The sequence below is a fragment of the Indicator indicator genome, chromosome 9 (genome assembly GCF_027791375.1).
Source record: "Indicator indicator isolate 239-I01 chromosome 9, UM_Iind_1.1, whole genome shotgun sequence".
NCBI lineage: Eukaryota > Metazoa > Chordata > Aves > Piciformes > Indicatoridae > Indicator > Indicator indicator.
Window position 1 is genome coordinate 30,667,869 of NC_072018.1, and position 21,425 is coordinate 30,689,293.

The 21,425-nt window shown below is 45.3% G+C and overlaps 1 protein-coding gene across 1 annotated transcript in view; it reads right to left on the reverse strand.

Moving 5' to 3' along the window:
- Positions 1-17,502: 17,502 nt before the first annotated feature.
- The window catches only part of KIF13B (kinesin family member 13B), a 145,121-nt gene continuing 141,198 nt past the window's right edge, over positions 17,503-21,425 (reverse strand). Inside the window, exons 42-43 of the mRNA XM_054383379.1 lie at positions 19,886-20,906; positions 17,503-17,798 (exon numbers count right to left, since the gene is read on the reverse strand). Of these exons, the coding sequence (XP_054239354.1) occupies positions 17,503-17,798; positions 19,886-20,906 (1,317 nt within the window). The remainder of the gene's footprint in view (positions 17,799-19,885; positions 20,907-21,425) is intronic.

Sequence of the window (21,425 nt, forward strand, 5' to 3'; positions counted from 1 at the left end):
TTCCAGAGATTTTTGATATGCAAAGATCAGTATAGACACTCTTAGTCAATTTTAGACTCAGTTCCTAACTCCCAACAGATTTGCAAAAGAGGCTAGGAACTTTTAGGCTCTTATTTAAATCCTCTGGTTCCTTTTCACCTTCTTTGTACTGAAATACTTGTGTAAATCTCATCCAGTGTCACTGTGGTGGTTCAGAACAGACTTGTAGGTCTTGAGTACTTCAGTTCTTCCAGCTTGGTTACCACTGGTAGTACTACACTCACACTAGCCATGGTAGCAACTTCTTCTCTAGAACAAATGTTTTTAGACATTAGCTTGCTGCTGTCACTGGCCTCAATTCAGCTTCCTATCCTACTCTCCCCATTTCTTCTCCTTTACTAATTAAAGTCTTCCATGTTATGGCAAGATGGAATATGTAGCTTAAATAATCCACCTCTATAATTAAGGCCTCTATAATTAAGTTGACTTGGGCCTTCTGAGGTATATTTTACATCATTTGAGATTTAAAAATACACTTGACTTACAAAGTTTATCTGTCAAATTGCTCGAGGAGGATGAAGAGATAATGAAAGTAAATTATTAATTAATGTTTCTCACCCAATATACGCCATAAAGAATATTAACCATATATTCCATTCCTAAAAGCACATTTGACTTGGGATATTTTTGTTTCTTTGTTGGGGGGTTGCTTGTTTTTTGGTTGGTTGGTTGGTTTGAGGGGTTTGTTTTTGTGTTTGGTTTGTTTTGTTTTTTTTTTTTCAGTTCTGCCAGCTGATAAAGTTGCTGCTGTCTCTCTTTAACAGGACTGTGGTGACAGTACTGAAAATACCCTTTATGAACTAACCAGAGCCAGGAACTCAGAATTGCAACTCACTGACCAGTTTTTCCTATTCCAGAGTGCAAGCCATTTCATGTATGCATTATAGAATCATTTGGAAGAAACCTTTAAAATCATTGAGTCCAAGAAATTACAGCAAGTGAGAACATTTTTTTCAGTACTACAATGGCACAGGCTCTCCCTTGACACATTCAAGCTGTTCTTCAGTTCAAAGGGTTTGATATCATTTTGGAGTGGAAAGTAGCAGCAGGAGCCATCTCCTCTTTCTGTGTGTTGAGTAGAGTGGAGTTGGGGTGGAGCTACATTGGGTTGACAATGGCAGAGAAGCAATTGAATGTGTTGCTGGTGAAGACCAGGTGTACTGCAGAACCACTTGAGGAGGGTGAAGATCTTGGGTGCTTTATTGATGAGATAGTTCAAGCAGTTTATTAAATGCTCTCTGAAATCTCCAGTGCATGTTTCTTTGTGCCAGTGTGTCTTCAGGACACACCATATGGCATTCCAGAGTTCATTTAGGAGTTGTTACTGGGATTTGGGATGTGCTTTTGGTCTGTTGCAGAGGTAGCAGCCTCTCAGTTTAGCTGGACATTTATATCTTGTCACACAGCTTCTCCTTGAGCAGTAACAGTTTAATTCTGCAACTCCTCCTGCCTTTAGAGCTCTGTCAAGTCACAGTCCTTTTTCTCCAGGTGCCCTGAGGAAATAAATACCATTGAGATGAGGGAACAGATCCACTTACTTGCAGAGGTTATCTGAGTTAACATCAGTTGGGAATCTGCCCTTAGATTTCAACAATAATCACTTATTAATACTAGGATTTGTAGCAGAGAAAGAATGAAACCGTGCTGAAGTTGTGTTGCAATTGAGTTCAGTGAATGTACTGGTTTTAGGCTTGAAAATTTGGCATCTGGTCAGGAGTCAGTGAAGTATCCATGGACATTAAGAAGAATACAAATGGTTAAATCTGTAAAGAGTTGTGTGGAAAAGGCAGACACCTTCAGTTAGGGGATTCTTTTTTTCTTTGCTTTGGAAGGGCAGGATGGTTCATTCTTGCTGATGGATGAAGTAGATAGAATAGAGAGTTTGCATTAGGATTGTGGGAGGCCACTTGCTATTCAGGATCTCCTTGTAGGTGATGAACTGGTCCCTTCTGGCCTTAATTGCAAAACTATGATTCCAAAGAAGTCTTTTACCTTTATAACCTGTTCATAGTGTTTAATGATTTATAGAGCTTTGAGTACTAGAGGGGTTCTCTGCATAAGAACTTCTTTAGAAAGTATGACTTGCCACCAGAGAACATATTGTGCCTTATGTCTCTAAACCACCTGAAGTTCCAGTTCTGTGTGAGAAATACCTTTTTACACTTTGTACTTCTGCCATATTGGGAATCAAACAAATGCAGTTTTGGTAACAGGTGGTTTCTGTACCCTGCTGTATTATTTAGATTTGCTCCAGTATCTTACAGATTCAGTCTATGCTCTGCTGACACAGCAATCCACACTTGCATCCCAGCCAGTGCTGAGCAGCTAAAGTAGCTCTGGAACAGCAGCATTCCCTTCAATTGTTATTTTTGCTTCTCATTTGAAAATAAACCCTCCAACCCTCTAACCAAAAGCCCAGGTCAGTCTGAATTTCCCACCCTAAGTTCTTTGTTGCTATTAATCTCTTGGGTACATGGATTCCAGTTGTTAAGGGTACCTTGCAATGACTTGTGCCATTACCCAAGAACATTGGACATGAAATTGATTCAACAGGAGTAAAATTTGATCAGTCATGACCATTTCCTCTAGCTTCAGTGCCTCAAGCAACTAGTTTTTACAAATCCTTTCATCAGTTGCCAGAGCGCTTCAAAAATACCACAGCCAGCAGAAGGCCTCTTGCTGAACTGGTGTCTGCTGTAATTCACTATACTGAGCCTCTGTCTCCTTGAAGGAATTCCAGACATGTTTTGAGCTATACCTCCTCCAACTGCTCTGAGCCATTCACTGTGTCCTGAAGTTGATTCTTGTCAGTACTGGATTTGTCACATACCATTTTCCCACACTTCAGTTCTTCTCCTAGAGACCATTTCTTATATCTTCCATCCCTGCTCCTTCACACCCTGGCAATTCTATTTTACCTTGCTCACTGGTGGTTTTCTCATACTGAACCCATTGTTCTTGTGGTCTCTAAATAAGAAATATCTATTCTTTCTATCTTAATAAAGAGCAATCCAGTGTAATGCTGATGCTTAGATTTGATTCAGTCTTAGGACATTTCCCAAGCTTTCTGCTAGCCAAAAGACCTGGGTGATTTTTTACAGCAATGGTTACTTAGCAGCCCTCCTGCCTTCCCTTGTTTCAATTCTGATGCTTAGATTAGCAAATCAGGGAGATAGTAACTTTTAAGTGTACTTTTTTTAAATAATACTTCAATGTCTTTTGGTTGGTTTTGGTTTGGTTTGTTTTTTTGGTGGTTTGGTTTTGGTGGGGTTTTTTTTCTTGAACTGGGAAGACTGGTACAGGGCTGTTCACTTCAGCAGATACTCAGCAGTGTTCTAGGAAAATCAAGGCCTGTCTCAGATATGGCAGAGCTTCTAAACAGTTCCTTGAACACAATGACAGTGCTCAGGTTTATCTGTTCTCTTTGGTTCTTTGTGCTGTTTGTTGTTGGCTGCCTCCCATGCTCCCCTTAGGACTCATTTTTTGCTCTCCATGCCCTTCTTCCCCTTTCTTGTTGACCTGTGCCATTTTCATTTTGCTTTCTCTTGTTTCTTCTCTTTTTCCTGGACAGGCACTTTATTACCTTTACACCTTCATGCCAGACTTTTTAAAATTCCTTTTATACTACTTTAGTCCAAGTCAAGAGGCGTTCAGCTTTCCTTTTGCCTCTTAGACGGTGCTGTATCAATTGCATACTTGAAGTCCAAATAGATTTGTCCACAGTGTAGTATAAACATGAAAAGCTTTGTCTACCTGACCACTTACATGCAAATCAGTTCAGAAATTCAGGCAAGTTACAGCAGGTTCTTTACTTGCAGCTTCCTCTGTGAAAGAAAGTAGTTCCAAGGTGTCGAACTCTCAGTGTTACCAGAGAGGGACATGGTAGAAGGATTTTTTTCCTCCATGTTATTATGTCTTGCTTGCCCTTAGCATTGGCAGCTGGCTTCATTGGTGCAGTTGTTTGTCTTGTTTAGTTTTTCAATGTGAGTGTTTGGGACAGGCTGTGTGGGTTTGCACAGTTTTACTGAAGGAGGCTGGTACCAGTTCCCTTTGTTGCTTCTTTCACCCTGGGTTTGGGATCAATTTTGCATCCAGAGCAGCTTTTTATTGGTGGTGGTGTTATTGTTATTTAAGTTGATTGAAGGTGATTGGAAAAACTTGAAATTGCTTTTCAAAATGAAAAATTCTAATGAAAACAAAGTTTGGAACTTGCCCTCTTTCAGTATCACCCATTGAGTTTTTTCTTTATCTTTTGGCTTCTGCATCAATTTAGATATGGTCTTGAGACTTGTGCCCAATGCAAACTTGTGATTTGTTTCTGGTTGCTGTGGGATCAGAGCCCTGCTTGTTCTTTAGGGACAGATTTTTCAATTCATCACTGGTTGCAGGAAAAACTCAACAGCAGAAACCCTTTGGCCTCGCTGGTGGCTCCAGCTGTACCATTAGTGATGTCTTTCCCAATCTTGTCAACAGCCAACCCTCCTTAATTTGCTGATCTTGAGGGGTATGGACATCACTTCCCACACCAGTGCAAACACTCAGTGTGCTGCTGCTGGCTTAAACTGGTAGAGCACCATGTCTCTTTGGGAGCCACATGTCAGATCTGATACGATAAAGCGACATCATCGTGCTGCAGGGCCAGCGTGAGACAGGCTTTTACCTTAAAGATAATGCAGGAGTCACAGATTTAAACCAGATGTAGTTCAATAGCAGTTCTATCAAAGGGTGGTGAATAAAAGTCAGTTGTGTCCATGGGGAGCACTATTTTCTTGACAAATCGCCTTGGCTGTCTCCCCCTTGGTCTTTATGATCTTCCCAAGGCTGACGGAAGCCCAGGAAGTGTGAAATATGTGCAGTACTTTTGAAATTCCTTCTTTTTTTTCTTTTCCTTCGTGTCAATTTAAAAAGTGCCTAAGTGAGTAACAGGACTCCAGAGTTGAGCTGGAGCTGGAACAGGATTAGACCTCATTTCATGAGCCGTGGGCATCCAGAGACCTGCAGAATCCATCTGGATAGAAACCTCCGCTCCTTGTCATGCTGCCCCGCTCAGTGTTCAGTCCCTTGGTGGGGTTCTTCCTAGCAGATCTTATTTCTCAGCCAAACCTTAGCCATCTCCTGTTTAGGGTGGACAGTGAAGAGGAGGGGAAGCTTAGACAGAATTCGGTAGGAAACTGCCTCTGGGATTGCAGGAACAAAGAGCTTCATGCATGAAATATGCACCTCTCGACAGCTGTGTGTCTGAGACCAGGTAGAAAAGACAAGTGTGCATATTTAATCCTCTTTTTGGAATCACAGAGGCAGTTTCTTCCTTCATTCTTAATTATTTCTAGGCTTATAATAGTGGCACCTGCCAAACATTTGGTCACGATAGTCATAACTCTTGGCAGGTGGTTAGAAGTTTGTAAAAAACATGAGAATTTTTTATGTGGGTTGAAAAAAAAAATAAGAGAGATTGATAGTAAAATTGTGTTAGAGGAGAATTTCTTCTGACCATAGCAAAAGGAAATAACAGAACACTGTTGAGATGTCTTAGAACCACTTGAGGATTCAGCAAAATGAAAGCAATCCATATGTAGATGGTTTATTTTTTTGTTAGTAACAAACGTTGTTTTCACTCTGACAACTTGGTCGCGTGTGAGTTGGGGAAGCCTAAGAAATTGCTGTGGCAAGGAAAGCTGTGAGGACATCTCTTCTGCAGAGAACAGAAAATTGGCTTGTAGGATGTTGCTCACTCTTGATGCAAGCAATGATCAAACAGGAATCTATCGCTGGGGTACTGATGGCAACAAAGTGTTGGTGGAGCCTATAACAGGCAGGGGACCTTCAACCATGTCCTGTTGCCCTGCTCTAGAGATGCCTTTTTTAACAGTGGTTGCTTGGGTTTTTTCCTAAACTAAGTGACTGTCAGTAACAGTGGTTATAATGAAAAAAAAAAGATGAACATAGTAGTGAGTGCTGCAAACCTAGAAGTGACCAGACAGCGGAACAGTGTCAGTGGCACACACAGAAAAACAAAGGAACAAAATCCTGAGCAAAGCGCGGGGGAGTCGTGTTTCTCATCACGCAGTTTTGTGCCTCTTGGTTTGTTCTGCTGTCGCGGGGGGCGTGGGGGTTGTGTCAGCCTCACAGCTCTGGTGAGGGCAGGTGAGCCTGACTGTAGTGGCATCACTATGAGTGGTGGATGGCTGGCAGTCGCCTGCAGTTGCTTCATGTGTCCACTGCTGTTGTCAGTAAGCTAAGCTGAGCCGCATCGCATCTCTGCTGGTCACCATCACTCACCAGTAGACTCTTACGTGTCTGTACCTTCCTCTGTCAGCCTCTCCCACTCGCCTGTTTGTTTCTCCTGCCATGTGCCCTGACAAAAATGGCACCTGTGTCTCATCTGCTGTAGGTGTTCTGCCTACCTCAAGAGGTAAACATGGTATCCTAGAATTGTGTGTTCACAGTCTGTTCTTTTTTACATGAGCACTAGCGCGCACACACACACACACACACACACACACACTGGAATGTATATTCTCCTCCTCCCCACCCCCAAATAACCTCTTGACCTGATCCTTGCTGTAGCCACCACCAACTCCTCTTGCAAATTGGATGCTGCTTTAAATGTGAAAACAAATGTTCAAGAAGCTATAAAACCTGAATGAAAGCTAAAGCTGAATTTATAAAGCCTTGTTGCATATGAGCCAAAAGTGCAAAAAGCTCTATATAATGAACTAACCTGCCACTCATATAAATATAAATATATATAAATATATTAAAATCAGACTGTTCTACAAAATTGTGTATTTGTATTTTTGTGTACGTACAATTTTCTGCTAAGCAGAAGGAGGATGTAGTATAGGATGATGTGAGAAGAGATTTTGTTTAATCATATTTCTTTGTTACTTATTTTTGTTAACATCCAGATGCCTGTCTTTGTCTTCTGTGTATGACACTGTTTGAAAGGTGCAGTATCTCTCTCCCAGCCATATGTTCAACCTCTTCCAGCCACAGAGGAGTGGGGTGATACCCAACCATCACCACTGAACCCTACAGTTATGCCTGGGTCTTGCTCTTAAGGGCTGCTTGTTCAGCTTCCAGGCTGTATTTCATGCTGGCATTTAAGGGGCACTATCAGTTGTTGCTCTTAATAGTAAATGTCAAATAGTCATGCACTGGTTGATTGCTTTTCACACAGGTGTTCTCCAAGCATGCTGCCTACATCATCCATGAGCTCTACTGTCTTTGCTACTGGTTCTCAGCCTAAAATTTCAGGGTGGGAAATGCAGGAGAGAGGATGGAGAGAAAGTTCTTTTGGGAAGTTGCTTGTGGCATAAAAAGATGCCAGGGAAGCAGTGCTGCGTATCACAGGGGACTGAATCTCAGGTAACACCACCATGGAGGAAGGTGCTGTGGGGAGCTCGTGCTCCCACAGCTGTCTGCAAGCTGCCCAAGTGTGTTTTGCTTTCAGGAGGGCAAGCTGGTGAGGCAATAGGTTGTAACTTCAGACACATCCTTCCATCCCTTGCAGGAGCTGCACGCGAGCCACGCTCGTCTCCGTGGCTTGATGACTGTTCTGTTGCAGAGAGAACAGCTGTAGCAGTCTTACCAGGCAAGGTGCATCTCCTCATGGCTTGGTGCCCTTGCAGTAAAGATGGTGATGTTCAAGAAGAGTATTCTTAAATCTTCTCCAAATCACTGCACTTACCTGTGAGATGCTGATGGGTCTGCTCCATCATCTGTTGCAAGGAGAAAAGTCATAGTTTTTCTCCCCTGGTGCACTTGGAAGATGCACTGTAGAGTGGAGAACTAGCCAGGGAAAGAGGAGGTCAAAGGAAAACTTAATAAACCAGGATGTAGTGGAAAAACTAACACAGAGCTTTGGGCACGAGCTCATTGGATCTTCCTTTAGGCATGTGTGCTCCCATCCCTGGAATGCAAATGATAGTCAACAGCCATCACATGTTCCTCAGATGGCAGGTGCTGTGGAAGTGTGAAGTACCAACTTCTTCCCTTGTCTCCTTGGCTCCATCTTTTTTCTTGTTGCTGTTGTTGTTTGTTTGTTATTTCTTAAATTTAATTTCTGGCATTTGAACCATTGAGTTTTGGCCCAGGGAGAGCGATACTGCATCTGGACATGTAGGGCTCATATTTATAACAATGTGTAATGACTGTAGCAAAAGTCCTTGTTTCTGTATGTGAATGGACAGAGAAACAAGTGCTCTATTGTATTGATTAAAATAGTTAAAATGAGTCCTGTATCATTGTATCTCCTATTCTGGATTAGTGCCTTTTGGACAGTAGACTGTTCTGTAATTAAAATGTAGTATAACTGCTTTTTTGTACAGTTTTGTTTTAATAAAACTTTTTTTTAATTTGTGTTTATTTTAGTATTGTACCTATTAGAAAATAAAAATGTATAACTCAACACCCATGCATTTCTTCTCTGGTCCTTTCTTCTGCAAAGCTGGCTGGGGGAAATGAAAGCCTGAGAGGGGCCTTGGCTGCAAGTGAGGCCTAAAATGTGTCTTGAGAACTTAGTAAATGTAGAAAATACTAATTCCTATGAGAAAGACAGGAAGTCTTTCTGCCTTTGTTTGTGTGAGGCTGGTCACAGGGAGAGCTGAAGGTGGTGTACACTACACTGGTACAGGCTGTGATTTGCACATGTGCAGCCCTGGGCTGCATCAAAAGAAGTGTGGGCAGCAGGTTGAGAGCGGTGATTCTGCCACTTCAGTCTGCTCTTGTGAGACCCCACCTGGAGTAATGTGTCCAGTACTAGGGCCTCAACACAAGAGAGCCTTGGACCTGGTGGAGCAAGTCTAGAGGAGAGCCACCAAGATGATTGGAGGATTGGAGCACTTCTCCTATGAAGACAGGCTGAGAGAGCTGGGGCTGTTCAGCCTGGAGAAGAAAAGGCTCTGGGGCGACCTTATAGCTACATTTCAGTATCTGAAGGAGACCTACAGGAAGGCTGAGGAAGGACTGACTGTTGAGAAGGGCTTGTAGTGATAGGACGAGGGCCAATGGTTTGAAACTGGAGAAGGGGAAATTTAAGTTGGACATCAGGAGGAAGTTCCTTTCCATGAGAGTGGTGAAATAGTTGGAACAGATTGCCCAGGGATGTGGTTGAGGCCCCATCCCTGGACTCATTCAAGATCAGATGTGGCTCTGGGCAGTAAATCTAGTTGAAGCTGTCCCTGCTTTACTGCAGGGGGATTGGCCAAGATGACCCTTGAGGGTCCGTTCCAACCCAGTGTAGTTTGTGAATCTGAATCTGAAGATGGAGTATCACTTGGAGTTGGAACCACAGGCTGATACCAGAGGCCTTTGGGGCTTTTTCCACTAAAAGGAGATCCTAAGAGTAGAGTCTTACCTCGAGTGCAGTTGTATTTCTCACAAGTAAATCGTCATACAGTAACATAATGGCCAAGGAGATGGTGTGTGTGAGGCAAGAAGGGCCCTTTAAGTCCCATCCCAACACAGAAGGGTTTTGCCTGGGGAGTTGCTCATCTGCAGGCAGCAGACACTGGGGCCATTTGGCAGTAAAACTGAAAAGATGCTGCGTTAACACTGAGTACAGCTGTGATTTTGAAAAGCCAAAGGCATGAGGATACAGTGACTGCATTGTCCTCCTGGCCTGGCTGTGCTCAGCAGCTTGAGGGTCTGCAGCCAGGGCCTGGGGGATAGGCTGGGGAGAGCTTCATAAAAACAGGGGAAGGAGTTGCTGCAGCTGCTGCGTATGGACAGAGTCTTGATACTACAGAAACTGTTTCCTGAAATGGAGTCTGGGTCCTGCAAAACTGATCAGATCAGTTATGGGCAGCCAGGGTGTGAGAGGTAATTGTTTATGCTGAGAGTGGTGACACACTGACCCAGATTGTTCAAGAAGTAGATGCTCCATCCCTGGAAACATTCCAGGTTGGGTTGGAATCTGAAGAATCTGATCTAATTGAAAATGTCCCTGCTGAGTGCAAGGGAGTTGGAACAGGTGGCCTTTAAAGTTGGACTAGATGGCCTTGCAACCCAAAATACTCTGTAATTCAAGGGTTTGTTTTTTGGGAGAGTTCAGGGGTTGTATGAAAAGACTCACATGCAGAGGGCAGAAGTGAGGGTGATGAAGCCTTTCCCAGCATGGCTGGGTGCATCCAGGATCTCCTTCCTGAGGAGAGGAGTCCCTGTCCCTTTCCTGGGATGAGGATTGAGGACAAAGTCCTCTCTTTGCTTCATAGATGAAGGAGAATCTAGGAGAATTTTTTAAGAAGAAACTCAGCAGAGGCCTGCACTTTGCAAAAAGCTCCACTTTCAGCCCATTTAGTGCTTAGCCTCATCAGCCATTAGAATAAATCTCCCCAGGGATGTAGTGGAGTCCTCAACACTGGACATTAAGATTGAGCTGGGCAGGGTGCTGGGCCATTGTTTCTAGACTGTGCAATTTCTGAAAAAGGTTGGACTAGCTGATCCTTGAGGTCCCTTCCGACTTGGTGTTCCTTGATTCTATGATAAGGAGACCAAATAAACAAGGGGCATCTTAAACAAACAAACAAAATCCACAGGAAAAAAACCCAAACACTCATAACAGGTCAGTGTCCAATGGTGAGCAAAATCCCCCTTGGCAATCTGCCCTGCTCATGGCAGAGCCCCTCCTCACATGGCTCAGCCTGGTTCAAGCACAACCCCCATGTGTGTGACCCCCCCCCCAGCACCATACCCACACTCACCTCCTTCCTCCTCCAGCTGAAATCCAGCAGCTCTGTTGACTTCACCACGTGCCTGTTTGCCGCAAAGGGCTTGAGGACAACGAAAGTGGCATTAATTTGAAGGAAAGCAGGGGAAAAAGAGGTCTTTGTGGGTTTGTTGGTTGATTTTATTTATTTTTTCCCCTGCTTGTTTTGATCACTGCCTTTTAAAAACTGCCTTGGCTGAAGAACAGAAAGAGGCGCGCGGTTGCGGCGCAGGGAAGGTGTTGCAACCACCTTCCGGGAAGAGCGAGGTTTGAACAAAGTAACAGCACTTCAAAAGGCTCCTGAGTTTCAGCCAAAGAGCTCTTTTTCTTCTTTTTTTTAAGAAGGTAAAACATTAAAGGGAAGTGGCTTTAAACAAAAAAAAAAAAAAAAAACACAACACCCAACCAGGCAGCTGTATTTTCATGCACTGATTGCAAGAAACCACCGATAAAAATATCCTTTGCTAAATGACTTTCAGTGGGGATTGTGGAATCAACACAGCGTTTGTTGCTTTAAAAAATAACCAACCCCAAACATAATAAACTAAAACCACCCAAAGGAATCCAAGTCAAACCCTGCCAGTTGTTGCCAGCGTGAGCCGTATGATGGAGAAAAACGCTGCCAAAAAGTAAGAAAATAATATGACCGAGGAAGGGAGTTTCAAGGACATCTTGCTGCCCTGAAACTTTGGTTGGGTGTGTCAGGTTTCTCATTGTCCCTAGATCTGTTTTTGGCTGGTAGGGTTCACAGAATCAAGAATCACAAATTGTTAGGGGCTGGAAGGGACCTTGAAAGATCATCCAGTCCAACTTCCCTGCCAGAGCAGCATCACCTATACCAGATCACACAGGAACACATCCAGGTGGGTTTTGAATTTCTCCAGAGAGGGAGATTCCACAACCCCCCTGGGCAGCCTGTTTCAGTGTTCCTCACAGCACCAAGCTCCCCACTGGTTCCTTTACAGACTCATGGAGTTATTTTAGTTGGAAAAGACCTTTAAGATCAAGGCCAACCACTAATCCAGCACTGCCAGGTCACAACTAAGCCATGTTCCTCAGCACCAGATCTACACAGCTTTTCAATCACTCCAGGTATGGGAACTCCACCACTGCCCTGGGAAGGCTGTTCAAGGCAGGACAACTGCTCTCACTCTCTACAGCTACCTGGAAGGAGGTTGCAGTGAGGTGTGTGTCTGTCTCTTCTCCCAGGTGATTCTGTAGCAAGTGACAGAATGAGAGGAAATAGCCTCAAGTTGCAGCAGAGGAGATTCAGATTGGACACTAAAAGAAAATTCATCACTGAAAGAGTCCACAAACACTGGAACAGGCTCCCCAGGGAGGTGGTTAAATCACTATCCCTGGAAATGTCTAAAAGATGCACAGATACGGTGCTAAGGGACATGGTTTAGCACCAGCTTTGGTAGAGTTGATAATGGCTTTTCCAAATAAAATTATTCCAATTCTGAAACTGAACCGATTCTGATTCTAAAAGCCTCACCAGTGCCCAGTACAGGGGCATGATCACTGCCCTAGTCCTGTTGGCTGGGGGATGATCACTGCCCTAGTCCTGCTGGCCACATTATTGCTGATTCAAGTCAGGATGCTGGAGGGAGTGTGGAAGGAAGGTAAAGCTGTGGGTTACCACTTATCAATGGGAAGTTCCCAAATTGCACTCAACAGGGTAAGGTCTTGTTGGAAACAGGTCTCAGCACTCTCAAGTGATGTCACTCCAACCTAGGGCTGCAAATGCATGTAAGTATTTTTGGTGCTATGAACTGGGTTAACAAAGTGCAGACCTTTTTGGCTCTAAAGAAGATGTTTATTTAGGTTCTGCAGGCTGCCATCACATGTATAATACAATATTACAGTAATTTAGTACTGTACAGAAATAATTAAAAACTTTACAGCTCATTACAAAGTATCTTTGGATTTCAGCTCATTGAGAGTACACCGATCCGACACGCAACACCACAGCGCAAACAGCCACTCTTTATATACAGACCCACTACATTTACAGAAATCAACAAGACAGGCGAGCTACAAAAGGCTCTCCCGAGACGCAGTGGACGTCAGAGCGGTGGTGATAAAGCCAAACGTAGGTGGGCTCCGTGAGCAGGCTCGGGGAGGAACAGCGCTAAGGACAAGGAGCGAGGCGGGAGCGCCGAGTCACAGCCTGCTGGGTGCTGCTCGCAGCTCGGCTCCCGTACCGGCTGCACAAGCAGCTTGGCAGAGGAAAGCGAGAGGGCGAGCAGCAGCCGGCTCCTGCCGAACAAAAGCGCAGCTCCCGCTGAGCGGGGCAGGCCGCCGAGGAGGAAATGCTTCCACGCATCCCTCCCGCTCTGCGCCAGGCACTCCTGACTCTCGCTGCCTTTGAGGAGCTCCAGCTCACGTCCCCGCTCTCTCCACTGCCAGGACAAGGCTGTGCCAGAAGGCTCTGCTGCCGGCTGAACCCATGGTTCACAGCCGACAGCAGCAGCTGAGCCACTCCTGGCGGGGGGTGGTGGAAAACAACATCACAGTGGTTTAGAAGGAGGGTGAAGAGCCCAGAAACCAAAGCAGAGATGGATAAAGGAGATCTAGGAACAAGACGCCTGTTTGTGAGCTCAGCTCAAGACTATTCTGTAGTGTGCCCAGTCTGCACCTTGATTCATTGTGACCTTCCTCTCCTAACAGCTGGGCAGCCTGGAGGCTGGGGTGAATCCCAGCCCCCCCACTGCCCAGGTCGCTGACCCAGGGATAAGGCACTGTGAAAACTGAACTTGTTGTGCAAAGAACTGGCAGTGCCAGCGTAAGGACAACACAAGCATCAACACAGAAGAGACTGCCACAGCTGTTACCATACAAACAGGTCTGCACAACACCCGAGCTCGTTTCATGCAGGTCTACATGAGTGATAGGTAGGAATGGGGAAGGCTTCTTGGCTCGTAAAGGGAGCAAAGGGGTGTTGAACATCAGCAGTGGGGAGCTTCCAACTCAACCACTGACAAAACTCTTTTTAAGGACTCGGGCAGTGTCACCACACAGAACTTGTTTTTATCACCAGTTTTCCTCAACTAAACTACATCATTGAATAGCACAGAGCCAAGGCCCCCAAACTGAAAAGGTTATTATTTTGGACTCAAGAGATTGAAACACCTCAAGGGCCGAACATAGCACAGGAGAAAGGCTTGGCTCGGTCTGAGAAACCCCCCAAAAGTCCCTCTGAAAGCAGTGACATCCTCCTGGCTGGCTCAGAGCAAACCACACCATCCTTCAGAACCCTGTGCCTCATGCCAAGGGAGGGACCAGCAGACACAGGTTCAGCCTGTTCCTTTCCAGACACACCAACACAAGTTTCCACACCCAGAATCCAAGACCCCTCCTCAGTCTGGGTATATAGAAAGCAAGCTTGCCCCACTGAGCAGACACAAGGGATGAGACACTTGCTACAAGTCACAGTTCCTGCATTAAATCATCTTCTTCTCTGTATAAAGTGCATGAAACTCTTGGAAAATATGCATAGCTATTAAGATGGCAGCCCCAGCCACTGGGCAGTGCCAGTCATGAGCACCTCCTGCTCCACGCTGAGCTTTGAGGTTTAATGTTCTCAATAAAAAACAAATCCATCTCTAACCTTCATCATGGTGTTAATCTGTTTTCTGGTTAGTTGGCTTAGCTGATTCAGAGTAACAGATGGCTTTGAGTAGAGGGATATGCACTCACTGTGCCAAAGTCGTGGAAAATACCTTCACAGAAGAAGCCTCATGTGCCCAAGAAAGCTGAGGCGAGTGGAAGGGAGTCAGAGAAGTCTTCTGAGAAAGTCCTCATGGTCCAATGTATTCGTTTGGCTTTCTTGAGCTTGTACTGCATTGGGGTAATTAAGCTGGTTAAGGTGGCAGCATTTTGGGGCAGGTGTTGTCATGGGGGGGATTTGAGAAGAGGTTTAGTTTCAAAAGCCAGACAAGATGGTAAAAAACTGAGAGTTGAGTAACATTCCCCTTCCACCAAAGTCAACCAGGCATTCTGTTACCAGAGCCATATCACCATGCCAGTCATCCATGGATGTTTCAAAGCATACTACCCATACCTGTTTGCTTCCAGGACAAGTTATCCCAGAGGAAACAGCAAGAATGTTCTGCTTAAAGTACGTTTCAGACCCTTCTAAATGGTTCTGTAACAGGACTGAAGGCAGGTGGAAGAGGAAAGCCATCTTGAGTCAGTCAGCTGCAGCCTCTGACCATGTGCCCCAGATGTGCTAACACTGAAACTCCTCTTCATGCGGTCAGAGCTGAAGTACAAACACGGCCTGAGGAATTTAGAGTGGGCAGTATAAACAGTGAACTATTAACCCAACTGCCTCCTACCTGACCCTTTCACTCCTGTGACTTTGATACCTTCACATTGGTCCTGCTGAACTCCAGAGACACTGGTGCAAGAAATGAGGCTTCAAAAGGACTTGGACAGGTTCTTCCCTTCGTATCTCCTCAAAATGGGCCACCTGGCAAACACCAAGAAGTTTTTGAGATATCCCTAAACCCAGTCAATGAAATGCTGAGACTAAAAACCACAACTGAGAGTTTGGGGGCTGCTTCACACCAATCAGATTTCTGCAGCACATCAGAACAAAGTGCAATAGAAAACCGGCAAAGATGGGAGTTTAGGAACCTTACAAGGCAGCAGAAGAGGCATCACAGGAATCAGCACAGGGTGGTCTGTCATCAGCACAACTCATCACACCCCACAGCCCAATGTTGGGTTTGTTGCATGAATCACATCTAGAAAAGCAGTTAGGATTTTAAAATCCCCCAGGATTTTAGTGTCTTAACTCTTTATTGCCAAATTTCTCCCATCATCTTGGATTGAATGGATAGGAGCTCCATGCAAAGGAAAAGGAGGAAGACCTGTACACTGAAAATATGGTTGGTGGCTGCTCTGTACACTTTATATTAGGATTTCTTTAGGAAAATTTAGGAACCACTGGAAGTCACTACAGAAAGCTGTGAGGATACATCAATCCCCGGCAGTACTATGCATGCTGCATTGTAACCCATCCCACCTTACTTCTGCTACAGATTAGTTTCTATTTTAATTTTATTCCTTCTGCATAAATGATATTAATTACAGTAAATCAGCATAATTATCTCCTTCGCTGAGCTTCCCTAACTCCTCTGATGACTCTGTATCTTTCCCTTGGACCTCTGAACCAGATGGTTAAGGCACTTAAGTTACCCATGTTGCAGCACGGGTACCAACGAGATACACATTAAAGTTTAATCATTAATTTAGCATCCTAAATAGTCTCCAAGTAGATAAAACGACTATTGCTCAAGCTGTCCAGTCCCCCTGTGATGACTAAACAAGATATAAAGAGTTCAGGATATAAAACTCTGTGGCCTTCCCCCATCTGTTAGAACATGAGCCTGTGTACATCGATATGTGCACACACGGAGCCACAGCACACAGGCAGGAGTACAGAACCTGGGCCACAGGCAGTTAAAAACCAGCAAGTTACCAGAAATAAAATCAAGTGTGTTTTTTTTTTTTTTTAAAAAAGCCAGTCCAAACTTCCCACTTTCAGGACAGAAATCAATTCCACAGAGGACTTTTCAGCTATTCACCCAGGTTTGGCTTTCCTGTGCTGCTGGGATGGCTGAGCTGGTGATGGAGGCACCTCCTCTTTGGATCAGCGCTCGGTGTGGTGCTTGGAGAGCTCCTCTGTGAAACATCAGGCAGTGGATGATTGTAGAGCGCAGACATTTCATAGTTTAACACAATAAATAAAAATAAATAGGCTCCATGACAAGGACAGTGACCCTCTGCTTTGAGGAACCAGTTAAAATTCCAGTGTCCAAAGGCTGGGGGGGAACATGGAAGCACTCAAGTGCTCACCTCTCTGCAAAAATCCTCTTGGCCCACAGGGCAGAACCAAGGAGAAGGTGGTCCTGCCACTTTGGGGCAAGTCAGAGACGGAATCCTGTCATGGTGAGAGTGCACGTTAAGCACCTTAGACAGCAAATTTGCTCAGCTCTCCTCTTTCCTCAATAGAAGGGATCAAAACTATCACAGAGCAGGTCATGGACCTTCTCCCATTCCCACCAAATCAGCTGGAAAGATTGTGCTGAACTCCACAGAAGGAGAGAAGGACAACAGGACAGTAATCACCATGGGCCCTGCTTCCAGCTCACAAAACCAAAAAGCTGCTGCTTTTTTAAATAAAAGGGGTTTCAGGGCTCTGTGTTTCTAAATAAAGTTTGAGCTTCACTTCTCTGCCTGTCTGGACTCCAACCCTGCCCTCTCACCATGTGTTTCCATGCTATGGACACAGTTCTGAGGACATTAGGAGGGAAACTGTTATTTTGGGGAGGTTTTTCTTTAAAATCAATAGTCACATTGAGAGAAGCTCCGCTGCCTGGGGAGGATTACATAGCCACTGGAAAGCCATGGCATAATTTGAACAATTTCTGTGCCTCTTCCTTCTCCAAAAGGAAGAAGAGAACAGAGCTTCCACCCACTGCCATGAGCTTTCACCAGTGGCCATCACTCATACCCTGAAGCGTCCCAATTTGTAACAGGAAACGAAGGACCTAGATCCAGCACCGTGACAAGGCAAAGAATTAACATGTCAATCACCCAAAGCAGAGAGGAAAAAAAAACCCTTCATTAGTGTTTGCCACAGACTAGGAGCTGAGGTGGTTGGTTCAGCTTGCCGAGGCGAGCAGCCCCGCTCCTCTGGGCTGCGCTGCGCTGCGCCGCTTGCCGCGCTGGGCAGGGCTGCCTCAGTTCGCCCAGGATTTCCTGTTCTCTGCGTTCTTCTGGCTCTTCTCCGGCCGCAGCGTGGAGCCTCCTTCTGACTTGGCCAGGGCTGTGAGGGAAGCCAGGTTGGAGGCTGACCCGGAGAAGCTGCCGCTCTTCCTGTTGTCGGCAGCAGCAGCTCCTCCTTGCAGCCGCAAGCCGGTGCTGCGCCGCCGGGCCGGGCCCGTGGCCTTCTTAACTCTGCCTGGTTTCACCAGCAGCCCGTAGCCGGGGTTGCAGCGGAAATACTGCCTGCCGCCGATCGAGCCGTCGTTCTTACCTTGGGCAAGAGGGGAAAGACCAGAGACAAAACGTGATTCCTTGTGTGGCCACGGAGTGCGCAGCCAGGAGGACACCAGAAGAAGAGCGAGCTGAGAGGGAGGGAAGATGACTATTGCCTAAAAATAGACTATAAAGGAAACACCAGGGAGGAGAGAGCACTACACGCATGAGAAGACAAAGCTGCTGGTACAAGAGCAAACAAATCTGAAGATCAATACTGGTATTGATACCAAGAAAAGTCTTCCAGCTACCAGAGAAGTGGGAGTAGCATTTCCACAGGAGTGAATCACAGAATCTTATATAAGAGTTCAAAGGGACCTCTAGAGATCAACCACCCTGCTAAAGCAGGGTCCAAATATAGTCTGGCCCCATTCTCTTGGCCCCCACCCTTTAAATATTGATAAACATTGAGAGGATTTCCTCTCAGTCTGCTCTTCTCCAGGCTAAACAGCCCCAGGTCTCAGCATCTGCTCATCAGGGAGAAGCTTCAGTAGCCTGAGCACCTCCATAGACTCTGCTGGGTTCTTTCCAGTAGAGTTCTCTGTCTCTCTTGGACTGTGGAGCCCAGAACTGCACCCAGGAGTGTACTCCAGAAGTGACCTCACTAGGGCAGAATAGAGGGGAAGGAGAACCTTCCTCTATCTGATGGCTGCATTCTTCTTAATACACCCCAGGAGGCCATTTGCCTTGTTGGCCATGAGGGCACATTGCTGCCTGATTTGGGAATTTGTCATCCACCAGCACTCCCAGGTTCTACTCTGTGGAGTTGCTTTCTAGCAAGTCAGCTTCTAACCTGTCCTGGTGCAGGGGGTTATTCCTTCCCAGGGGCATGACCCCACACTTGCCCTTGTTGAACTTCATGAGGTTCCCCTCTGCCCAACTCTCCAGCCTGTCCAGGTCAGAAAATAAAAACATATTAACTGGTTTTATGTCTGAACTTGATAAAATGGTAAGATTAGAGGAAGCAGCTGCCTGTGACAGCAGAAGGTTGGACTTCATTTGAGGTGGCTCCTAGCTGCAGGCTTGTGCTCCAGTGACAACAGTTATGATTTACTGCTAAGCACCAGCATGGAGACAGTTACTCTGGGTGGTACCCTCCACCTTACTCTTACTCCCCACTTGCTATTCAGGGGAACTCTTTAATTTCACCAGAAGTGTTCAATAGTCAGTTCAGCTATAGACACATTAGCAAACCATCAGGAAGGAAGGGGGAAAAAAGGACATTTCAAAGAGCTTTTGGTTTTCCAAGATGATGAGAGTCTGAAGATAAGATGAGTTACTGTGCCCATGTCATAAAGCCTCCACAGAACAGAAAGAAGAATTTCTTTACACTGATGCTGTCTCACCAGACAGGATTAGAGGGGCAGAGCCCCTCCCTCAACCTTCTGGTCACATTTCTCCCTTTAGATAATTTCTAATTCTCATGACCACAGCTCTGGGTACCAGAACAGAGACTGCTCCCATCTGTAAGAGGAATACAGATAGATACAGCAGCTCCTTAAATTACCTAAGGTCACCCCTCTTGTTTCATGTTTGTTTCCTTCTTCCTACCATGATTACATGTTAGGTCCAATATGGTAATTGACCCTCACTTGGCCAAGGACTTGGACTTCTAACTCTGTTTCTAGTATGAGGGAGATACAAGTTTGTGGCCCTATTTCCCAAGTGAAGCTCCATTATGTGCTAGAGGCCAGTTATGCTCCAACAAATCAGGGGCTTGTTCTTTGTGGAAACAGAAAGGCAAAAAAAAAAAAATTCCAGTAACATCAGCAATTGAATCCTCAACAGACCAAAAATCTTGTACCCTCCTTGGCCACCTGGGCACACTGCCCAGGAACTGTGTGTTCCTACTTCCACTGTAAGAAGCCAATGAAGTAACTGAGAAGAGACAAAATTCAGCCAGAGAGAGGTCAGGAAGACTACGCTTACAAAAGCAGACTGGGAAAAGATTAGAGCAGGGAAAGATCTTTTCTATGTCCCTTCAAAATGCACTGGTAAAGGCTAATTACCAACCCCCTCATCAAAGAGCAGCATTAAAATGAGCACTGCACTCTGACAGGCTATCTGCTTCAGACCACATTTTACCTGAAGGTAAATCCAGTTCGACACCAACCCATGTTCCCTCCTGAAAGTCTGTGGGTCCAATGTATCTAACAATGCCTGTCTTATTTGTGCCAACTGTGACATATTCTCCCTCTTTCAGCCACTCAGGAATTTCATTGGCATCTTCAGAGTCAGAAGTCACTTCCAGTTTTTCTTCTGCCATCTCTGATCCATTATGATTCAGTCCATGAGCAGTGGATGTGCCCTTTTCTCCTCCTTGCTGCTCTTCTGTGTTTAGTGAGCACGAGGTATCTGGCCCCAGCATGCTTGTGAAGGACTTCAGCTCTGATGTCTTGACTTTCTGGATCTTGAAGGGGGAGGCTGCCACACTGAGCTGGGACAATTGGTTGAGGTGAACCTGTGGTTTGGGAAACCCCAGTTCTGAAGCCCCAGAAGCCATTTCTTTTTTCCTTTCTTGTCCTGATGATTCCATTGATTGTTTGGGTGACAATTCCTTTGGAGTGGAGGTAGAAAAAAAGCTTTTTGCATCAGTGGCTACAGAGGCATCATTTACCTGCTCACTTTGAGTCACAGGAGATGTGCAAGATTTTGATTTCAAAGCATCATTTCCATTCACTTCAGTGCTCTCTTTAGGTCTTGCATGAGCACTTTGAAGGTTGAAGGCAAGTAGACTCTCTCTCTTAGTATTGACACAGCTTTCTGAAGAACTTTCTGAGGGCCCTGGCAAATCAGAAGAAGAGATCTGAGCCACAGCAGGAGCTGGGAAGTCAGTCACTGCAGGCATTTGACCTCCTGGTTGAGCCACAGCATCACTTCCTGCTGCAAGGGCTTCAGAGAGGGTGGCTGTTGAAACACTGTGAGAAAAGTACCCACTGGAAGCTTCACTGAGAGGACTTGGAGGTCCTTCCTGAGAGTCTTGCACCTGGGTGTCTCCTGTGGGCTGCTGCAAAGGCACTTTGGGTGTCTTTTCCATACTCTTGTCCGCCTCGGATGTCTGCACTGCAGTTTCAAAGGGCTGTTTCCCTACTGCTTCTTGGTTAATCTGAAATAGAAGAGGACATGGAGCTCTGTTATTCAAAATATCTGGGCTAAAGGGACAGTCACAAAGCCTCTGGGAAGTGCTAAGGCCTTCAAGCTTATCTAAATCCCTGTGTAGCTGCAATCTCCAAAAGATGCAAGCTGATCTGAAGTCAGCTTTGCCACCCTGGGTAAGGATTGTCAGCTCATTTCTGCCATTAATAAGAGAAGTGTCAACTAAAAGAAATACGCTTCCCAATATTTACTGAGAAATTATTTATATTACAGGAATGGTCATTTGCTGTTTGAATAGCAGGATTTATAAGGAATGTGAAGCAGCCATGATCTATAAGTCTCTCACAGTTATTTGGCTTAGCTCTCAGGATTGATAAATCATCCCTCTCCAACTAAACTGTCATTTATGTCCCCGTTTCCAAATGCCATTCCCACCTCAATGCCTCCAGCACCACACACTTTCAGGGTATGAAATTAACTGCACTTCATGAGATTAACAGCCCATTTTAGTGATGTATGACTTGGCTGT